Source organism: Atta colombica, unplaced genomic scaffold, assembly GCF_001594045.1.
Source record: "Atta colombica isolate Treedump-2 unplaced genomic scaffold, Acol1.0 scaffold181, whole genome shotgun sequence".
Taxonomy (NCBI): Eukaryota; Metazoa; Arthropoda; class Insecta; order Hymenoptera; family Formicidae; genus Atta; species Atta colombica.
The window spans coordinates 522,681-543,266 of record NW_017259273.1 but is presented as its reverse complement, the minus strand read 5'-3'; the positions used below and the strand labels follow the sequence as shown (position 1 = coordinate 543,266).

The window sequence follows — 20,586 nt, the reverse complement described above, 5'->3', positions numbered from 1 at the left end:
CGCGCATTTGTGTGTGTGTGTGTGTGTGTGTGTGTGTGTGTTATATTATTTTTTAACAGTCTTCTTCGTTTTTAGATAAATTTTTTGGTCCTCTTTGAAGACTTTTTTTACTCCATTTATGTACATTATCCGACAATATTTTATAAAATATATATAAAATAAAGCCTTCAAAGACGGCCGAACAAAATTTGCCTTTAATGAAGAGTCCTTTACAAGTGTTCAAAATTAAATTAACCTACAACTAAAAGATTTTAAGATATATAAAAATTATAAAACTATAAAAAAATATCTTTTTAGTATTTTGTGTTGTCTGGGTATATTGAAAAATAATATTTATAATTTATACTGTTGTTACTTTTATTTTTTATGTAATTATTAAATTATAATTTAAATTTGAATTCTTCTGTCTATACAATTTTTGCTTTTTCTTATTTATTTGCTTATTCTAACCATTTCCATTTCGGATATCTGTACAAAATGAGGTGGACACTGATAATGCTGTTGTTGTTGTTGCAATCTTATAGATATTTGCGGTGATCGTTCATACATCACCGGCCATTGTTGCTGAACGGTTGGTAGTGTTGGTGAACTGATATTGTCCAATGTTTCATCCGGCGGCTGCACGCACAATGTATTTCCTACATATACAATATAGGAAGAGTCGAAACGTTCAAAATAAAGAAGACATCAATTCAACATCTGATTATTAATTGTTCACTAAATAATTGAGCCATTTATCGTTGCTGACTCTCATTAGTCTATTATATTTATCTTTTATTGTTTAAAATTCGAGAGTCCAAATATAATTATTGTTATTGTTATATAATTACCATATATATTTATTATCATATATATTTAGTATTACATGATTTAAACACATTAAGATTTCTAATTGCTGATGAGATTTTTCTAAGAAATTTCTGTATAAATAATTGAAAATGTATCAGACTTTTTAAATTTTGCTATTCAAAATTAGAATTTGTTATTCACATTTGAATTTCTGATTTTGGTTTCCCGCATACAATAAGTTTTGTCAAAAATGCATATTCAAAAATACAATATCCTTGCTACAAATAAGCAGTAAAATTACAGACATGATACAAGATTTGCTTATCTAGCAAAAATATGACAAAGTTTGCTGACAAAAATATGACAATAGATTGATATAAAAAATTAAACAGACTGCAATACAATTTGACGTAATTCAAATCAGTTAAAACCAGATTTTGTGAAGTTTGTTACGAATTTTATCGACAAAATGCCAGCGAAAGTTAATATATTAGAATTTATTAACATTAAAAGGACTGAAACAGCCAATTTTTTCTTGAAAATTGCTATAATTTTCTTCAATTTTGTTTCCATTTATATTTTGTAACGTTTCATCATTTTTCATGTTAATTTTGATAAAAAGATTTACAATTGTGTATATAAAATAGCTGAATTTTTATTTGAAAAATTTTACTGAAAAGTCCAATACTCCTTGAAAAAGAGGATATAGTTAATTTCTAATACTATATATAGCAAAAATAAAACGTTATTTCTTAAACCTTTTTGTTAATAAATTTTTAACAATAACGGACGACAACTGAAACCTCTTGGAGGTCACTCAAGTTCATGACTTTGACAACATATGTCAAGGTCATCAGAGATATACCCTCCAGTTACTATCAATTTACTAGATGCAGTAGTGCAATCACTGCTCTCTAAGCAATTAAGTAGCAATTTAAGGATTGGCTCTAAAAGTAAGAATTAATCACGTTCGACTGTTACTTAATCACTGAGCGATTGTGCTATTGGATGCACCCACTGTAAATTCTGCTCAAATTTTATAGATCGTTGATACCTTTGCTTGCTAAGACATTTATTGATGATTCAAAAGTCAAGTGAGTACTTACCACGATCAAGGAAACGATTACAATCCAACAAGTGCGGCCACGGCAATGCGAGACTGGTTAAGGCCGGTTCGCAGTCTCTTCTTACGGAAAGGCAGAGAGACTTGCAAGCCGGTATGGTTACATGTTCCGAGCAGACTGGAGCAAAGACGGCGCATAAGAAGAGCCTAAGATGTTTTGAACAGTTGTAGTGGACCAATGGCATAAAGGTCGCCAGCTGCAAATGCATGTGTAATTAGAACAAGTAAATGCGTAAATTTTGCCTCCTAATTTTGTCTCTTTGAAGCTCATATGACCAGTCACTTTGATTCAGTTGCTAAATATTTGATTTTTAACTGATTTTGGACATTGTTTCTACATTGTTTCACATCGATTGTAATCAGGCAAAATATTCGATAAAAGAGTCACGCGAATTTCACATGATATATTGTATTCCATTGTATTTCCTTTACAAAATATTTTAACATTTTAAATAAATTTGTATATACATTCCTCTGTTCTCTAAGCGTGGAGCAAAGCTTGTAACGAAGATGAAGAGCGAGAGGGTAATGCACCTAAGCAGGCGGAGAGGAGACGCCTCGCTTCCATGAAATATAACGAGCGGTAGGTATCAAGGGTAATTATCCCGCCCATTCTTCCCGCCTCAATCCCGATAGATCCCTCGCACGTCTGAGGCCCATCGGGACCATTCTCTGCTATCTCCTGCCCTTTTCCTTCCCTCTCTAGATTCACCCATTACGAGAGAAGCCCGACGCTCTTCTCTTTTACGGTGCTCCCCAAATTATAGCCTCATGAAATTACGTGGTAACCCATAACGACAAAGCCCTCCAGCTTGCCCTGCATCACACCTTTCTCTCTGGGTTCTCTTCTCACCCATCAAGGTTGACCAGCCAAGAACAGCTCAGAGAGAAAGAAAGAGAGAAAGAAAAAGAGAGAAACTTCTCATCCGGAGATCGCATGCGATCGTTTTCACTTCTCTCTACATGCGACAGATATCGATCAATAAATAGCAAGGAAGTCATTTGACATGATCAGATCTTGATTCTCCCATAGCATTAATAAAAAGTAAAAAATTAATTATTAATTAATTTTTTACCTTACCCGTTGTTTTTAAATCTGCAATCATTATAAGAGCGAAAAAAAAAAACTTTAATATCTTGAAACGCAATGAAATCCGAAATGAATATATCCAATTTCAAAAAAGTCTTAAAAAGTACTCAAAGAGAGAGCTATCTATGTAAAAAACACGAGAAAAAATGAGTAAAAATAAAACTATCATAGTGTTAGACATAGATTTAATAAAAAAATTCATGATAAACAAATTCACGCTCATAATCAAGTCACCCTTGGCGATGCAGACAGGAGATAATAAAATAATTTAATCTAAAACGTTAAATATACAATGAAAAACATAGGTAATAACAACAGAAAATAACAGATTTCAATCAATTAGAAACAATATATTTTAGTAAAACATGATTTTTGATAGATTGAAATCTATCTATCTATTATTTCCTGTTCCTATATTGTCTGTGCTTTTTCATTGTTTAAAGCTTAAGAAGATACTGGAATGACGAAATTATTAATACACATTTTACAGCCGTATGAAAATCTCCAAATTGACTGAACGGAAATCCTTTTACAAGTTTAAAGTAAACGCAGAATTAGGGGGTAGAGTAAATGATTTTATACTAAAATCGGAAAAAATAAAATAAAAAAAAAGTTAAAACTTATATTTTTCAAATCGTCCAGTCATCTGATGTTTCCTTAATACAAAATTCCATAGCTTGTATACAGGGTGTCACATTTTAATGTTTCATCCCAAATAACTTTTTTATTTTTGATCTTAGAAAAAAATGTTTCATACAAAAGTTGTATGGTTTTGAGGAGGACACAAGATGGTGTCATTAGTTTGACTTTGAATAGTTGCTTGAAGGTTACGCGAAGGTTACTTTCAATTTCTTAAATGTAATCCCCTATTTTTTATTGCATATTCTTGTAGATCATCTTGAGAATTTTCCAAAACACTATAATTAAGTTCATTTTCATTAAGTATTTTTTGAGTTATAAGGCTTACAAGTTTCAGCCGACATTAGCATTACCCAAGGTATCCGATCGACGATTAAAACATCTTGAATCAAGAAATCATTGGAAATTGTTCCTCTTATTTTCATTTTTGCACTAAAAATTACATTTCATCTATGTAAAAATAAAAATAAGAAATACAACCTCCAATGGTTTCTTAGGTAATGTTAATGCCGGCGGTACTGTAACTGTAAGCCTTTTAATTCGAAAAGTACTTAATGAAAATGAACTTAATTATAATGTTTTGGAAAGCTCTCGAGATAATCTATTGTACAAGAATGTGCAATAAAAAGTAGGAGGTTCTATTTAAGAAAATTGAAGGTAACTTTCACGTAACCTTCAAGCAACTATTCAAAGTCAAACTAATGATCATCATATGTCCCCCTCAAAGTCATACAACTTTTGTCTGAATTTTTTTCTAAGATCAAAAATAAAAAAGTTATTTGGAGTGAAACATTAAAATGAGACATCCTGTATATGGGCAAGATGATATTGCACCATTGGAATAATACTGATTTTATAGAATTAAAGATTAAAAGCTTAAAAAAATATTCAATTGTAATTTACGTATTTAGCAAAGATTCAGAATGGTAAACAGAGCAGTAAGTGTATCTAACGGTAGATGCTGTATCTTGCAAAAAGTGACATTGCAATGGGTCAAATGTACGCGTTTGAGACAAAACGATAATGTAAGCAGAAAAAAAAGTTTCTCTCTGATATAAGAAATGAAAGATTTCACTATTATCAACATTTTTAATTTGGAATTAGAAAAGTTTGTAGGGTAAGGTATACAATTTCAAATATGATGCAATTTTGAACGAAATAAAATTTGAATCCAATTTTCTAAGTTAAATTTTTTTTAATTTAAAAAAAATTTTTTCTGTTTGGAATTCTTCAACATCCTCCACACAACGAAATCAAGCTTGCTAAACTTGAACCTTAAAAATTTAATTACTGTATTTCGTTCAAAATTGTACTACCTTGGCTTTATTATCAATATCGATCAATTCCAGCATTCTTTAAAAAGGTTTATATTATCAATATCGATTTATTAATTTTTTGTTGCCCAAATTTTTCTATTAAACGTATTTTGTTAAATTTTAATATATGGAGATTTCTGAAATTGTTAATTACGAATCTTCAAAATTCAAAAAATCAAAATAATGGATTCAGGATGGTAGCTAATTGAAAAAAATTGTGACTGTATTTATTTATTATGTATAAAATTTTATACGTAAAATATTTTAAAAACCATAAAGAATATTAAGAATATAAAAAATATTAAGAATTTATTTATTTCATTAACCGGCCATTAAGTCACTGAATCAATTTGACTCGCAATTCGATTTTCGAGCTAAATAATTTTAAGACGTAATAAGACGTAATAATTCAAAACAACATCTAATAAATAAATCGAAAATTTAAAGACCTCTTTATCAGTTGAGACTGTCACATTATTTAGAAATGCATCAATTCATGCTTGATATTTGTTTGAACAGAAGGATTTTTAGCGTGAGTCATTTGACCCATATGTATCAATAGTGTACTATTAGGTGTAGTAAAAAGAAATCCATTATTTTTGCATGAAATTGAATGGAAAAATAATGGATTTCTTTTTACTACACCTAATATTTACAAAAAAAATTTTTTTTTGCAAAGTTCACATTATAAAAAGTAAGTGTGGCATTCATGACTTTTCCTATTTATATAATATTTAATATACATATTTAATTCTCGGTTGAGAATATATATAGGATCCTATATATAGGATCAATTTGACCAACTTGAAGCTAAATAGCTTTAAGATGTTACTTAGAATAGGACTTCATACAATCATCTATTGAAAGTTTGAAGTGTTTATCGATTAAGACCTGTCGCGCTATTCAAAACCAGGTTGATTTTTGCTTACGGATTTAGTCTTTAGCAATTCTCGGACTTGATAAAACTGTAGATACATAGAAAGAGATGTTATTTAAAAAAAATCCGATGCACATTATCATCTCACGCAAAACGTTCATAAGACGAAGAAGCAATGCTCATCTTACCAATTCTTATTTTTAAATTGTTATGACTGTGATGAAATCGAGTAACCTATATCAAATAATTTTTCTTTTTATCTGTACTACTATCAGTATTATTATTTATACTATTCATAGCATGTAGAATACTTTTATTTCAAATAAATTGTTTTCTCAGCATTTTTTCGTACTCAAAAACAATAAACTTCAAATCGGAATAAATATCTTTTTTGAAACGCATAGTACAGACATATTTTTTTTCAAAGTATCACATTTCAAGAGCATCATCTATAAATTTTAGCTAAAAATATTGAAAAATAAAAAAGTTATTTTTAAATATTAAAATGCATTTTTCTTTACATGTATATCTTTAAGAATTTTTTAAACATATTGCCATTTAATTCATGTCATTATCTTTATTAAAACATCTACTTTTCAGTTTCAATCCGCTTTGAATTTGAATCCATTTTACATATCAGAAAACGTTCATAATTCGATGAAAAAAATCGCACAGTAAAAAATGGAAATTCCTTAAAAGTGAAGATTAGTTATTTAGAATGGCGTTAATGAAATTAAAAAATAAAATATCGTTTAGCCACAAAAAAATTATAAATATGGTAAAAAATTTTTTGGCTTATATTTCTGAAAAATCTGACATGATCTTTCGCTGGCAGATTTGGATTCAGTGACTTTGAATTTATTAAGAAATATTGGCTCTGCTCGCTACAGGAGAAAAAGGTCAAATTTTGTCAGTGTTATCAACTATGTAAAAACATAAAAAAAGGCGAAAAAAATTTATTTTTCAGGCACACTATGCAACAAAGGATGAAATTCGGCACTCGCTTCCTTTAACGCTCAGTACAAAATATTGTACATACATGCCAAACAACAATAAAAGTCTAAAAACAACAATAAAAGGGACGCTGAACATTAGTTGCATTCAGCAGAGAAAATTGATTAGTGAGCGCTCAGTGATTCTTTATGATTGGTTTCTTAGATCCGGCAAAGAACTAAAGGCAAGAATCAATCATATTAAAGAATCACTGAGCGTTTACTGATTATTTTTCGCTGAACGCAACCATTGTTTAAATCCATTACGTATTGTATAACTAGGCAAAATGATGACGTTATATGCTTCACAAGACTAACAATAAGATAATCCAAAAAGATTTTTTTGTAATCATCACGATATAAAATAAACATAATTGGAAGGAGGACACTTGAGATTTTCGCGATATTACATCTCGATAAGAATAATCTTTCTATTAGATTATAGGCTGTATTATCAACTATATATTTATAGAGGATTAAATATGTAATAGCCGTAAGAGCTCTGATATATGATGAGAGAACATAATTGAATTTCGAGAAAGAAACTCGAGAACTGTGTGAGAGTAAACTGTAAGGAAACAGTCAGAAACAATCTCAACGCAAGTGTATCGAAGCACAAGTTAATAATCAGAAAGAGTCCAAGTATGAATTTCGAATCGGAAGCAGCGCGAGTTATTAACAATTAGAAACAGTTTAGTCGATTTTATGGGTGATTCATTTTAATTGATCATCTTAAATATCTCTTAAACAGTACATTTTAGGGAAAAATGCTTCAAAAGTTTAATAAGTTATGAGAATATGTAATGAAACTGAGGGAAAATTCAATTCCATTTGAAAAATTCAAAGACCTTACCCTGATCTTGATCACAATGCCACCTAAGATCAAACCAGTGGTCTTATCTCTTCCTTGAAGTCAAAACTTTTGTCTGAAACATTTTTCCCTAAAATGCACTGTTCAAAAAATATTTGAGATGATTAATTAAAATGGGACACTCTATATAAGCGAAAGTGCCAAATTCTTTATAATAAATGCTTTTGTTCTTCTATTTGTAATTAAAATATTTCAGACTCATCTAACATCTTCAGGCTATGTTTCAAAGTGCCCTTTCGACAATTCTCTTATATTTCTCCTATATATATACAAATACAATTATGATAACAAAGATAAGTTTCAGCTCTTCTATACGGAACTGAGAATCGAAACAATTGAAATTACGTTATTCTCTATACATGTAATCAGTTTCTTTTTGTGATCTCAGCTTTCGCCTCGGTTATCTCAAACTCGGAGAAGCGAAAGGAGGAGCGCAATGCCAACGAAGAAATCTGAGCGGACCGGTTCGTTTCATAATTTAGCATTCTTCTCCTCTGGGAATGATCAGAAAAAGATGGAGTAAGAATTGTAGGAAACGACGCATTCTACTCCTTCTACCTTCTCCCCTGCTCCCGTGTACAAGTCTCTTCGGAACATTTCCGAAGCGGCTTGACAGACAACTCGCGGATAGAAAAAGAAACAAACAAATGCAGTCACAGAATCGACTTACTTCTTATTGTGGATCGTTTCTTTTCTTTCTATGCTTTTATCTTTATGCGACCCGTTCGTTCCGCCTTGATCGATTCTTTGTGAGGCAACATGTATATATTTATGCGACGTGACGCATAAATCATTGGGATGTAATGTCAAGCGTGAAGGGAGGAAAGAGGCATATTTTTTGCGAGAGGGTGCATTCGGACTCGCTTTTGAAAGCTAGATTATAAGTTTTTCTACACTACCCGTCTCTGCGTGGAAAATAAACTACCATTTTATCCCGTAAACACGCTTCCTGTAAACTTTAACATGAATTTTTAGAAAATGAATAAATTTATGAGCGTATCATCTTTTAACAAAAGTGTTGAGATTGTGTGTAGATAAAAACGCCAGTATCTAATTGTTTGTTCTGTTGCAAGAATGAATATAGAAGTCGTGCTTTCAGCAACTCATATATTACAGACCGCGTAAATATTTTGTGCAAATAAAAAAATTTGGATTTTTTCCTTGTTTTATCTTTGACGTTAAGTTTAATGAGTATATATATACAGATTTTACTTTTAAAATAAATTTTTCAGTGTTTTATATTATTTTTTTCACTGATGTCATTGTAAAATCAACATTTACAGATATATTTACAAATACATAATTTACGAAATACTCGAAATTGAAAAAGACTCTTCCAAAAAGACTTAACAAATTAAAGAAACGCAAAATTCAGTTTGTTATTGATCAATGATAAAAAAACTATGTAAGATATCTGAACCGAATGAGGCCCAACTAATTCATTTTATTTTTTTTTAAATTTTATTTATGAAGATATTGAAATAAATCAAGTGAAAATAAAATCTTAATTTCATTTTTTATAAAAATAAAATATATCTTCTATATAAAATATTTGTAAATATGTAAATAAATAAAAAAATATTTTAACTCTGAAATTGGATTTTATTAATTATTACATGCAAATAAATGTAATAAGACCTCTAAACAATAAATTAAAAATAACAAAAAACAAATAAACATTATTTTTCTAAATAATTTTTGAATGATCATTAATCATAAAATTCCTTAGATCTTACTCTACTCTTAAATATGACAATTATATCTTTAATTTAGTCTATAATTCATCTTTTAATTTTTGGAAATTTTTAGAAATTTATGTGCAATTTTAACTTCTTAAAAGTTAGCAGTATGACTGAAAATCGTTATCTATGGTGTAAGGTAAAATCGTCCAAGAATACTTTTCCTTTTATGCTGTATAACATGTGCAAAAATCGAGATAAAATATCACTTAGATTATTCCTTATAGTTTAAACTAAAAATTTGTCAAGTATTATTTTGATACAAACACTTATTTTTACAAGAGATAATTTTGAATTCTAAGAAGATAAAAATGCGTATTTTTGGACAAGTAACTTCTTAAAAGTACACTATAAAAAAAGTTTCGTTTATTGTAAAAACAACGTTGACTGCGAAGAATATTACTTACTAAGGTCTCAGTGGTCTAAAGACGCTTACACGGAATGCTAGAGATCCGCAGATTCGATTCTCGGCCGAAGCAACGTTTTTTGCAATAAATTTATTTACAGATTTTCAATACAGATTTTTTTTAAATGTCAATTGAGTATCAAATTATTAAATTGCTAATCAATTTGTGATACTATAGTAACTTTAACTATAGTAAGAATATAATTTGTGATATTATAACACAGTTTCATAGTGCAACACTAGAATGCATTGTAGTCTTCTAATTCTTATGATTAGATTTAGCGATTATCAATAATAGATTTTCATTTAGACTTAAGTTCTAATTTTTTCAGAATTGGCCATTTTGGTTTTATTGCAAAATAATTTGTAGGGCTGGATAAAATGCCTTTCGAATTTCATTTAAAATACTAATTGTAAAATATTTTTAAAAAGTATATTTAAAATGCAAAATACAAAATAGATTTCTTGAATCCATTTTAAATGTAAAATGGATAAATAAATATTTTAAATAAAGGTTTTCGAATGTAAAGTAGTTATTTTTTGCCATAGCGGATAAAAATTTTTATGAAAAAGTACAGAAATAGTACTATATATATATAGAGATTGAGATAAGATCCTAGAAATTCTTAATTTTTCATAGATTTTCGTAGTGAGATATAAAGTGAAGTTTGTTTGTCTAAGAAATCCATAGTTTTTCGTAGATATTCGTAGTAAGACATAAAGTAGCGTTGTTTGTGGATAGAGGATTTCTTGATTTTTCAAACAAACAATACTTTGTCCCATTACGAATATCTATGAATAACTAAGAATTTTTAAGGCTGGTACTCATAATCCGTTCTTATTTCAATCGTTTTAAGTAATGTCTTAAGATACTATGGTAATACGGTCCTGTGATTGGTTTGTGTCATTTTAAGACTGTACTTAAGACGGCCTTGAATATAAGAATCAACTACTACTGCCCTAAGATCTTGTTTCAATCTATGTATAGTTTTTCGTAAAAACTTTCCTACTATAAAAATATATAGAATGGTATATATTTTTTAAAAGTATTTTATGTTTGAAATCCATTGTCAATTGAATTCGAAGCCCTGACTATAGTATTATAAATAAACTACTACTTATGAGAATATTTAAAATTTTTAATATCATGATTTGGAAACGAGATCGTTTACTTGAATAAATCAAATTAATATGAGAAGCGCCGGTACGGTTAAAAAAAATTAGATGTTAAGAGTAATATATATTTTTAGAAATGTGTATAGTATTTTATATAAAGTTGGAACACTCATTTTTTATTAAGATTCGATATTTATGGATTATTTGGAATTAATTCTCTCTTTATAGTTTAATTTTATTTGAATATTCATAAAAATCTTTAACTAATCATGGAAATATAATATAAAATGCCATTTTAAATACATATTTAAAATGATATTTTAATATTAATTATATAATATCAGCTCAAAATACATATAATTAAAAAAAATATAATACGAAGGGCTATGAGCCAAATAAATTCAAATTTAATGTAATAACTAACAGAACAAAAACAAATAGTGAATTTAAACAACAGACGTTTTAATCTCATTGATTGGAAATTATTTTAAATATTACCCAGCCTTGAAAATAAGTACAGCTATTAAACAACTTTGAAAAGTTGATAACATTAACATATTTTACACTCGTATTTAGTTTTTTAATGTAACACTATGTCACAGTTAGAATACTTCGTGTAAGATATATAGTGTTACGCTGTATACGTTGTTGGAAACACCCAGATTTACTATTTACATAATGTTATCAAATCGAATAGAAAACTTAATTGTAATGCCTAGATATTTTCGTTGGTACTAATATTATCCCCTCCACTTTTTGGGAAAATGTCATTTAATCCAAATTCCCCGTGATAATTAAAGACAGTTCAAAAGTAGCTAAATAAAAATGATTTTAAAAAGAACTGAACTGTCTTTTTTTGAAAGTTAACTCAAACAATAATGAGCATCATGAAATTAATCTCTTAGTGCTTTAAATGGATTTTACAATTTTAAACTACAGAATTCTTTCTAAAATCACTTAAATAACACAATATTATAATATAATATTCTATTATTATATTATTATATTATTCTGATATACTTGTGCCACTGTAATTGAAAATTCTCACGCGATCAAACATACGTTATATGTTATATTGTAAAATAACTTTACCGTTATTTCACAATTAATACAACTTCTACACATAATTATGATATTAATCTTACGTATAATTATCTACAATTACCTTTTGCGTGATGTGTTTAAATTACAATCCAGTTTGCATTTATAATCAAATACATCCATAATTAACTTAATATAGATGCAACTTGGTACAACTACAAGAATTACATGAAATTACTCTTTAACGCGTTTATAACTTGATGAATATAATATAACATATATGTACCATGTGATTGCATCTTTACTTCCAATTACACGTGATTATGATTGAAACGTATCTATCTTTTTATGAAGGTGTATAGATGAAAAAAGAAGATTATTCGGATAAACAAATAAATCGATTGAAAAACATGATGAACATATCTCTGACTTGCTGTTATCATTTGACGAAAATCATATTTTAAATATTAATTAATTTAACTATATTCAATTAATTAAATATAGTTTAGTTAAATTAGAAATATAGATAATTATGCAGAGAGTACACAGCAGAACCAACTCCAATCTTAATCTTATGTCGTCAAGGTCATGATTCTGAGTGATCTCCAACAGATTTCAGCCGTTGCTCGTTATTCATTAAAAATTAATCAACAAAAAAAGTTTAAAAAATATCGTCTTATTTTTGTCACAAAATGTTAAAAATTATCCTATACTCTCCTCTACTTACGTATATAATATTACGTATATTAGGTATATAATAGTTTTCCACGTGAAGTGAGGTCCATCCTATCTCCCTACCTAGAAGCATTCGACTTTCCACGCGAAGAGAGATCCAACTCCCTCTACTTCCCTCCCTGTATAGGGGCATTCGACTTTCCACACGAAGTAAAATTCATTCGCACGAAACATCCTTAGGCAAGGGAATGGAGGGATGGATCTCACTTCGCGTGGAAAGTCAGAGGAAATATGGGGGAATCTCGTTTTGAATAAAAAATCGTTAAATCAGAAATTTTCTGCTTTAAAAACGAATTCTCTGCATTAAAAACAAAAATTAATAAGAAAATGTTTTCGAAGAAAATTTTTGTTTTGAAAGCAAAAAATTTATTTTAAAATAGAGAATTTTTGTTTTATAGAACTGTTAATGACATTTTAATAAATGAGTGACGGCTAAATCTGGTTGAGGTCACTCAAAGTCATGATCTTGGTAACATAGAAGTCGTCATTTCTGTAACATTACATTATGTGATGTTATAGAAACGACTTTCATGTAAAGATGTAAAGAATGATCACGGTTGCAATATAAATAAAATAATGTATAATGTATAATACACCATTTTATGTCAAAATCAAGCAATAAATGAAGTTAAATAATATACTGTCAGTGGAGCATGTGTAAAGTGGCGAATACCAAATCAAGAAATTTTAATTAATTATATTCGCAATTGTTATTCGCAATTATAATTCATACTTGCTATAATTTTTTAAATGTAGTTTAAGATTTAGGAAAATTATTTATAAGACAGAGAAGAATCACAAGAAAGTTAACGACGAATTAGATAAACATTATATTTAAAAAACTATTGAAGATGACTTAATAATGGTCGAAAGACCATTTAGATTTTATTATATTATTAGATCTTATTATGTTATAAATAAACAATATTAAATATTCGCAATAAAAACCAACATTGGCTTATATGCTCATTTAAATATTGGATTGATTTACTCTAGAATTTACTATAATTACTCCATTACTTTATTGTATACTTAATATTAATTTCTACGTCTTTATGTTTCAAATTTTCAAATGTTAAAGGACTGAAAAACTTCGTTTAGTAATAAATATTAAGTATAAGCGACACTTATTGGCAGACACAGTAATATTTTATGTAATTTTGCAATTAGTGACTTTTGCATAATGCGAGCAGTAAGCCGCAAAACCTGTAGGAATTTCTTAAATTAAAAAATATAATTTTTTGAAACATCATTGTGATTAAGCATTTTAGAAATATTAAAAATATATGTAACATTTCATTATAAAATATTTAAAAAAAAAAAGACTCCAAGGGGAGAACTATGACTCCCATATCTCCCTCCCCTCTTCTCCATCTTGGATTCGTCAGTGAGTTAAAGTTTCATAATACTGACAAATCTTTGAAATAAATTGCCACAGCTTTAATCATGTATGGAGAACATGTATGTACGTGCTTAAAGAACGTCGCTATCTCATTCTCCGTTTCTATTCTATTGTTCACCTCGCCTTTACATCTTTTTCTCCATTCTCCACATCCGCGCCATCGATAAGTCTTTGCGAGTTGAATATCTGCTAGTGACACTGATAAACGTGTGTAAGTCATTACGAGTACACATTGATGATTGTAAGAGCCGTTCCATGATTCTTCGAATCGTTATCGTGTAAGCACCGAAACTCGTAACGGAATTCTTTTGAAAATTCCATAACTCTATCCTTGAATATCAGGATTTCAATTTTAATTTCATATCGAGTTCTACACTTCGATAGAGTTGACTATACTTTTTCAAAATGAAAAAAAGAAATTGTGAGTTTTGGAGATTGACTGTATTTTGAAATGCGAGCTAAAAATGACAAAAGGAAGCAAATTCAATAAGTGTTGATCAATAATTTTCCTCATTTCAAGATAATTGACTTCCTGGAGAATACATAATTGTAAAGTTATTAAAACTTTGAAATTTCAAAATTTCTCTTATGATTTTAAATTAGAATATAAAACAAATTAAATAAATATAAGTACTAAATAATATTTATAAATTAAAATTTCTTTAAGAAATCTTTTACCATAATCCTTCTATTCTTTTAATGTTATGTACTTTCTTCCTATAATCAATCAAAATTTCATTAAAATTTAAAATCAATACCTATAAGATTTTATTTATCAATTTCTTTAGAAATATTATCTATTTTGATTTTTCAAATATTTTTTCAACATCAAGTCTGTGGCGTTTATAAGTTATAATAACTTATTATTAAAAAAGAATTAAGGATTTTTCAAGTTCCCTCCACGTAGATCCAACATTATCGTCATTTCCCCGGCCCATCGTGTGAAAAGCGCATATCAAATCCGCATTCACTGACGATATTCTCACGCATGAACACGCCTTCACGCGCGCCACGCACACGTGCGCATGGAGAACGCAGCTGCTACAAAAATACGTAGTTTTACTCAGGGCTATCTCGCTTCAGGCATCTTCAAAGGAAGCCGCCTTAATGTTATTACGATAATAAAACTGAGCGAGCAAGAGTGAACCCTCGGCTATAAATATCTCTTTCCTTATGTCGTACATGTATATGTGTAGATAAATGAATGTGTATATAAATACAGTGTCTGCATGTGCGCGCGCGCGTGTGTGTGTATGTGTGTAGCATATACAACGGGTGCAGTATTGTGCATAAATGCATATAAGATGAAAATTAATTTGGAAATTTATTCTAGATAAAAATGATTTTAATTTAATTAATCTAGATGATTTAGATTAATTTATATGAATATTTATCTAAAAGTTTCTAGATAATTTTATTTTTATCTTTGAGATTATTTACAATTTTTAAAAGAAATTACAATAAAAAATTACAATAAAAAGTTATGAAAAATATACAGTAGAATCCGGATTATCTAACATTGTTTTTTCATCTCCCGAATTCCCTTCCGACCTCATTATCGAGTTTTTATAATGGTAATAAATGCTCAAAATTATCGCGCATAATGCTAGCATCACGAGATTCAATAACGAGATCAATCTGGAAGATAAAAGAAAATGATAATTCAAGTTCTATTGTATTCACACTTCTATTCATAAGTCTTTATTGTGTAAAAACAACAATTTTTGGAAAATGTCGAACAAACAATTCGTCGAGATACATATAAATTTGTTGCCTACAACTAAAAAGACGCTTCACTGGTGCTGATGATAATAAAGATGTGTTACACTTAAAAAAGAAAATCCTTTTTTACATTTGGATAAGAATGAAGGTATCTTCGCTTTTCAACGCTCAAAGATACAGAGTGTAATTAAAAAACGTGTATGGAGCATTTCATGAAATATAGAACAAGAATTCATGCTGAGAAGTCCTAAGTCATTTTTTAATTTGAACTTTACATCTATTATTATACATTGTTAAAATTAGCAAATCAGCGTCCGTCTATAGAGGGAAAGCAGGGACAGGAAGCAGCAAAGTAGAATGAAACTGACGAATACGCAGGAGAAGGACGACAATGATCAGCAAAATGGTAATCATCAATCCCTCTCTCTTTTATGTTTTCTTTCTATAGACGGGCGCTGATTCGCTAAATTTAATACTGTATAATAATGAACATAGAATTCAGATCAAAAAAGACGAAGGACTTTTAGATTTGGATTCTTCCCGTATCTCATGGTATGCTCCACGTATAAGCTTTCTTACACCCTGTACATTCATCTCATTTTAAGTGCAAAAATTTTGGAGAATTTCAAGACACGCGAATAAACTTATTTTCCATGTAAAAGTTTCCATGTATAATTAAATGCTAGCCGACCTTATGTATAAAAGAATGCTCTTTATTTTCAAATCTGTGCATTCTCTGTGATTACCACTTAAGGTGCAATCCACTTGACACTATAAACGTTTCAAAGCGTTTGATTGATCAATCGGGAAAAAATTTTACTAATTGATCAATCAAAAAATGTTCCGAAGAATTTGTAGCATCAAATAGATCGTATTCACAGTAAAAGTATATATAATATAAATACTGAGTGTTGGCATTTTTGATATAGGTTTCAAGTCATATATATTCTTGGCTATATATATAGCCAAGAACAATAAACCTGTAATAGAGCTCTACATACATATCACATACATATCACATACAGCACACTTTATCCTGAAGATATTTCAAATTGTTCCATATTGACAAAGCAATTCTACGGATGTTTCATCCGAGATATTCAGAGAAAATATCGTAAAACATCTTAGGATATCATAAGATATCTTATTAATACCTTAAAATATCCTACTATATTCAAATCCTTTCACCACACAACACAGTTCTCCAAGAAATATCCTCACTCTTATGCACGTTTCCATCAATGTAGAGTAACTTTAATTTCGATTCAACTTACTCTTCGTCTTTTTCTAATTCTAAAGATTAGAAAAAGACGAAGAGTAAGTTGAACCGAGATTAAAGTTAATCTACATTGGAAATAGGCATAAGAGTGTCGAGAAATATCTAAAATATAGCAAGGTTTGCTATAGGAGAGTGTCAGAATTAAAAGATTAAAAGTAAAGAATGTCATAGTTACTTTGGACACAAACAATACGATGTATCAATTAAAATATATTTCATATGAAGCTTACAAATATTTATATTAAATGTTATAGTAAGACTATATTCGGAAACATTATCCCCGTGTATCATCTTTGTTTAATATTGAGTGAACAACAAGAATAAAACGATACAGAGGCATAACGTTTCCAAAGCAGCCTAAGAATATATAAATTACAAAAATGTGATATATTATTTCAAATTAATATTTTATTTCATTATTTAATAATGAGGCAATATATAACATATTTCTCCAAAAATAATGATATGATAAAACATTTCCCTTTTATTTTAGATAACAACATATATAAACACACATAATACTTGTGATATCTCATGGAGTTCCTTGGATATTCCATGAATATCTTAAACGACATCCATGGGATCTCACATGCGGACACTTATACATCCCCTGGATATCCGTTGGATAACTGAGACCACCTACGGATATGACAACATTATCGCGATATCCTAAAATGACGTCCATTGGACTCTCTATATTATAAGATAAAGTGTACTGTGTGGGATATATTCGAGCAAGCCTTCCCTACTATAGAAATACTAAACTAGAAAACTGTGATTCGACGGAGAAAAGAAAGACAAACAATATTACAGGGCTTTCTGACTCTTTTCTACACTTAGGGTAATAAAACAACATTAATTAAGTGAATTCCTGATGAAAACAGTACCAACTTTGAATGTCCTTGTTCAGGAACTGAGGCACTCTTATAATTCGCTCCAGTACGTTATAGAGCTCACTGGCTAAGGCAAATGCTTAAATTAGAGTTTCTGTGTTAAGCTTGTTTCATAATCTAATTCGTCAACTATAAAGACCGCCATATTTTTGGCTGTACAGCATGCGCAAAAAAAAATCGAAAACAACAATAGTTATACTTTTTTTCGGAGGGAGATATAAGAAGATACTGATTTAAACTTGGATGGTCATCATCAAGGTCAGGCCAAAATCATATTGTTTTTTTTTAAATGAAAACTCCTATTTTTTATTGTATATTCTTGTATTTTATCTTATAAGCTCTCCACTATAATAAAATATTTTTTCAGTATTTAAGTATTTTCGAGTTATGAAGGTTTGAAAATACCGCCAACGTTACCCAAGGTATCCAATCAAATCTGAATATTGTTCAGAATTATACTTTGAATAACATTTGTTAAAATCAATACACATTTTTGTAACATGAAAAATAACTGAGAACTTTCTCCATCTCTGGTATAATCTCCAATGATAACCTTGATCTTGACAAATGTTATTCAGAACATGATCCTGAATAACATTCACGAGGAAAATTAGAATTTGGATGAAAATTCATCCACAGAAGTCAGGATTAATACAAATAAATACTATCATATTATTTTTGGCTCGCAAGAGAAATAGATTAGAACAAATTGATTGAAAATAAATTCATTTAAAGTTAATTTACAAAAACTATATTAAATGTTGTAATGATTACATGCAAATAGGTTCCATTTTTGTCGCTAATTGATAGCGATTCCGCGAAAGTGGAATTTAACCGGAAATCAGTACTGAACTGATATGTCGAGAAATCCAATAATCCGCGACCACAGACGAGAAAACGGCTTCTAATTATGTCTCCTATGGAGAGAAGCATGTATCGAATGTATCCTGTTCGGAGAAAAAGGGACCGGTATTCTCCTCTTATCCTCCCCTCTTCTCGTTCTCTCCCTCCCATAACGTTACGGTTCAGCGACTTTGATTCGCCTTATCGCTGCTAATGAGAGCCGGACGTATGTTCTTTGATCTTCAATCGCTTATTAACGCTCGTTGCCATGAAAATCTCTCCCTTTTTCTACCTGCTTCCCACCCGAGAGCTATTAAGACCCAACATATTTAACGTTACTTTTTATTTTAATGTAACTGTAATAAACATCGCAAATATTTATACATTATCTTACAATATCTTAAACATTTAATAAATAATTATATGGATTTTATTTTTAGGAAAATTGCACCGAGAAATTAATATGTAATACATAGTTTCAGCCAAGAAATTATTTATAAATATAAACAGTTATTATTTTATGTTATACAAGATATATTATTTAAAATACATGTTATTTTTTCAATTCTCTAGAGTGTATAATATAAACTGAGAATTAATATAAACCGTTAACTTGTTAATCTCCTTTAAAAAAAAAAGATTTTAATTTATAATACATTATAATACATTATATTTATAATATAAAAAAATCTCGTTTTTTCGGATTAGAAAGCGTTTTTTAGCATTCATAATTTATGATAATATTTTCTAATTTTCCCGACATAAAGTATAAGCGAGGAATAGTTCAACATTTCAAGAATCACAGTTACCCCTCGTTCTGCCTGCCGTTGATCTTCATTACCCATGAAATTCGGCATCGCTGTCATATTATAACGCAATCCTCGGCAAAAGGATACGTTCAATCGCTCGCATTTGGCGCCAGTTCCGGGATGCGCATGGTTGATGCCCCAACTTCGGACCAACGCCGCCGAAAGGATAAGCACCACAATACGTAGCACCATTTTCAATGTCAATAACATTCACATTTTGTTCTGCATATAATAAATAATAATAATATGTATATAATTCATATATACATTCGCGCTGACAAGGTCACGTGATCGCGACACGTGGTACCCCATTAAACACATCCGTGTCGATAGTCGACGGTCGACTACAGTTGACTAACATCAGCTCGAGCCGTGCGATGCAACGCCAAGTTTACGCTGATCACGCAATGTCGCATATGCAGACGTTCGGGTAATTCCGTGCTCGTTCGGCCGCACTTTCTTCTCTCTTCCCTTCCACTTTTTGCCGCTACAGCCGCCGTCACGGCGGGCCCTATTATCTTGACTCGACCGCCGATGCGCCGAGGATTATGGGACCAATCCCGCAAGGGCTGCAGGCATAATAATTAGGAACAAAGAGAGCGCTGAACGTTAAGCTGTGTCGCTGATGAATTTCTGTCATTTTCTCGGAAGAGCAGGATATTTTTTTTTTTGTGAAATACATTAATTTAATATACATAAATTCAATGACACGTTTAAGATTAAATAAAAAATTAATGTTAATTATTCATCTTTTATTAATTAATGTTCATCTTTTATAAGATTTTCAAACTTCGCAGAAATATGTAATAAATTTTTAAGATGTCTGAAAAGAAACAGTAAATTCAATTTCTTTGTATGTCATGTGTTTAAAGAAAAAAAAATTTATAAAAAATATATATAATTT

General features: G+C 29.7%; 1 protein-coding gene across 1 annotated transcript in view; it reads right to left on the bottom strand.

Moving 5' to 3' along the window:
* The window catches only part of LOC108686439 (frizzled-10-B-like), a gene marked incomplete at its 3' end in the record, with an annotated part of 20,318 nt that extends 422 nt beyond the window's left edge, over positions 1 to 19,896 (bottom strand). Inside the window, exons 1-3 of the mRNA XM_018191748.1 lie at positions 19,683 to 19,896; positions 1,896 to 2,109; positions 451 to 638 (exon numbers count right to left, since the gene is read on the bottom strand). Of these exons, the coding sequence (XP_018047237.1) occupies positions 451 to 638; positions 1,896 to 2,109; positions 19,683 to 19,892 (612 nt within the window). The remainder of the gene's footprint in view (positions 1 to 450; positions 639 to 1,895; positions 2,110 to 19,682) is intronic.
* Between the last annotated feature and the right edge of the window lie 690 nt (positions 19,897 to 20,586).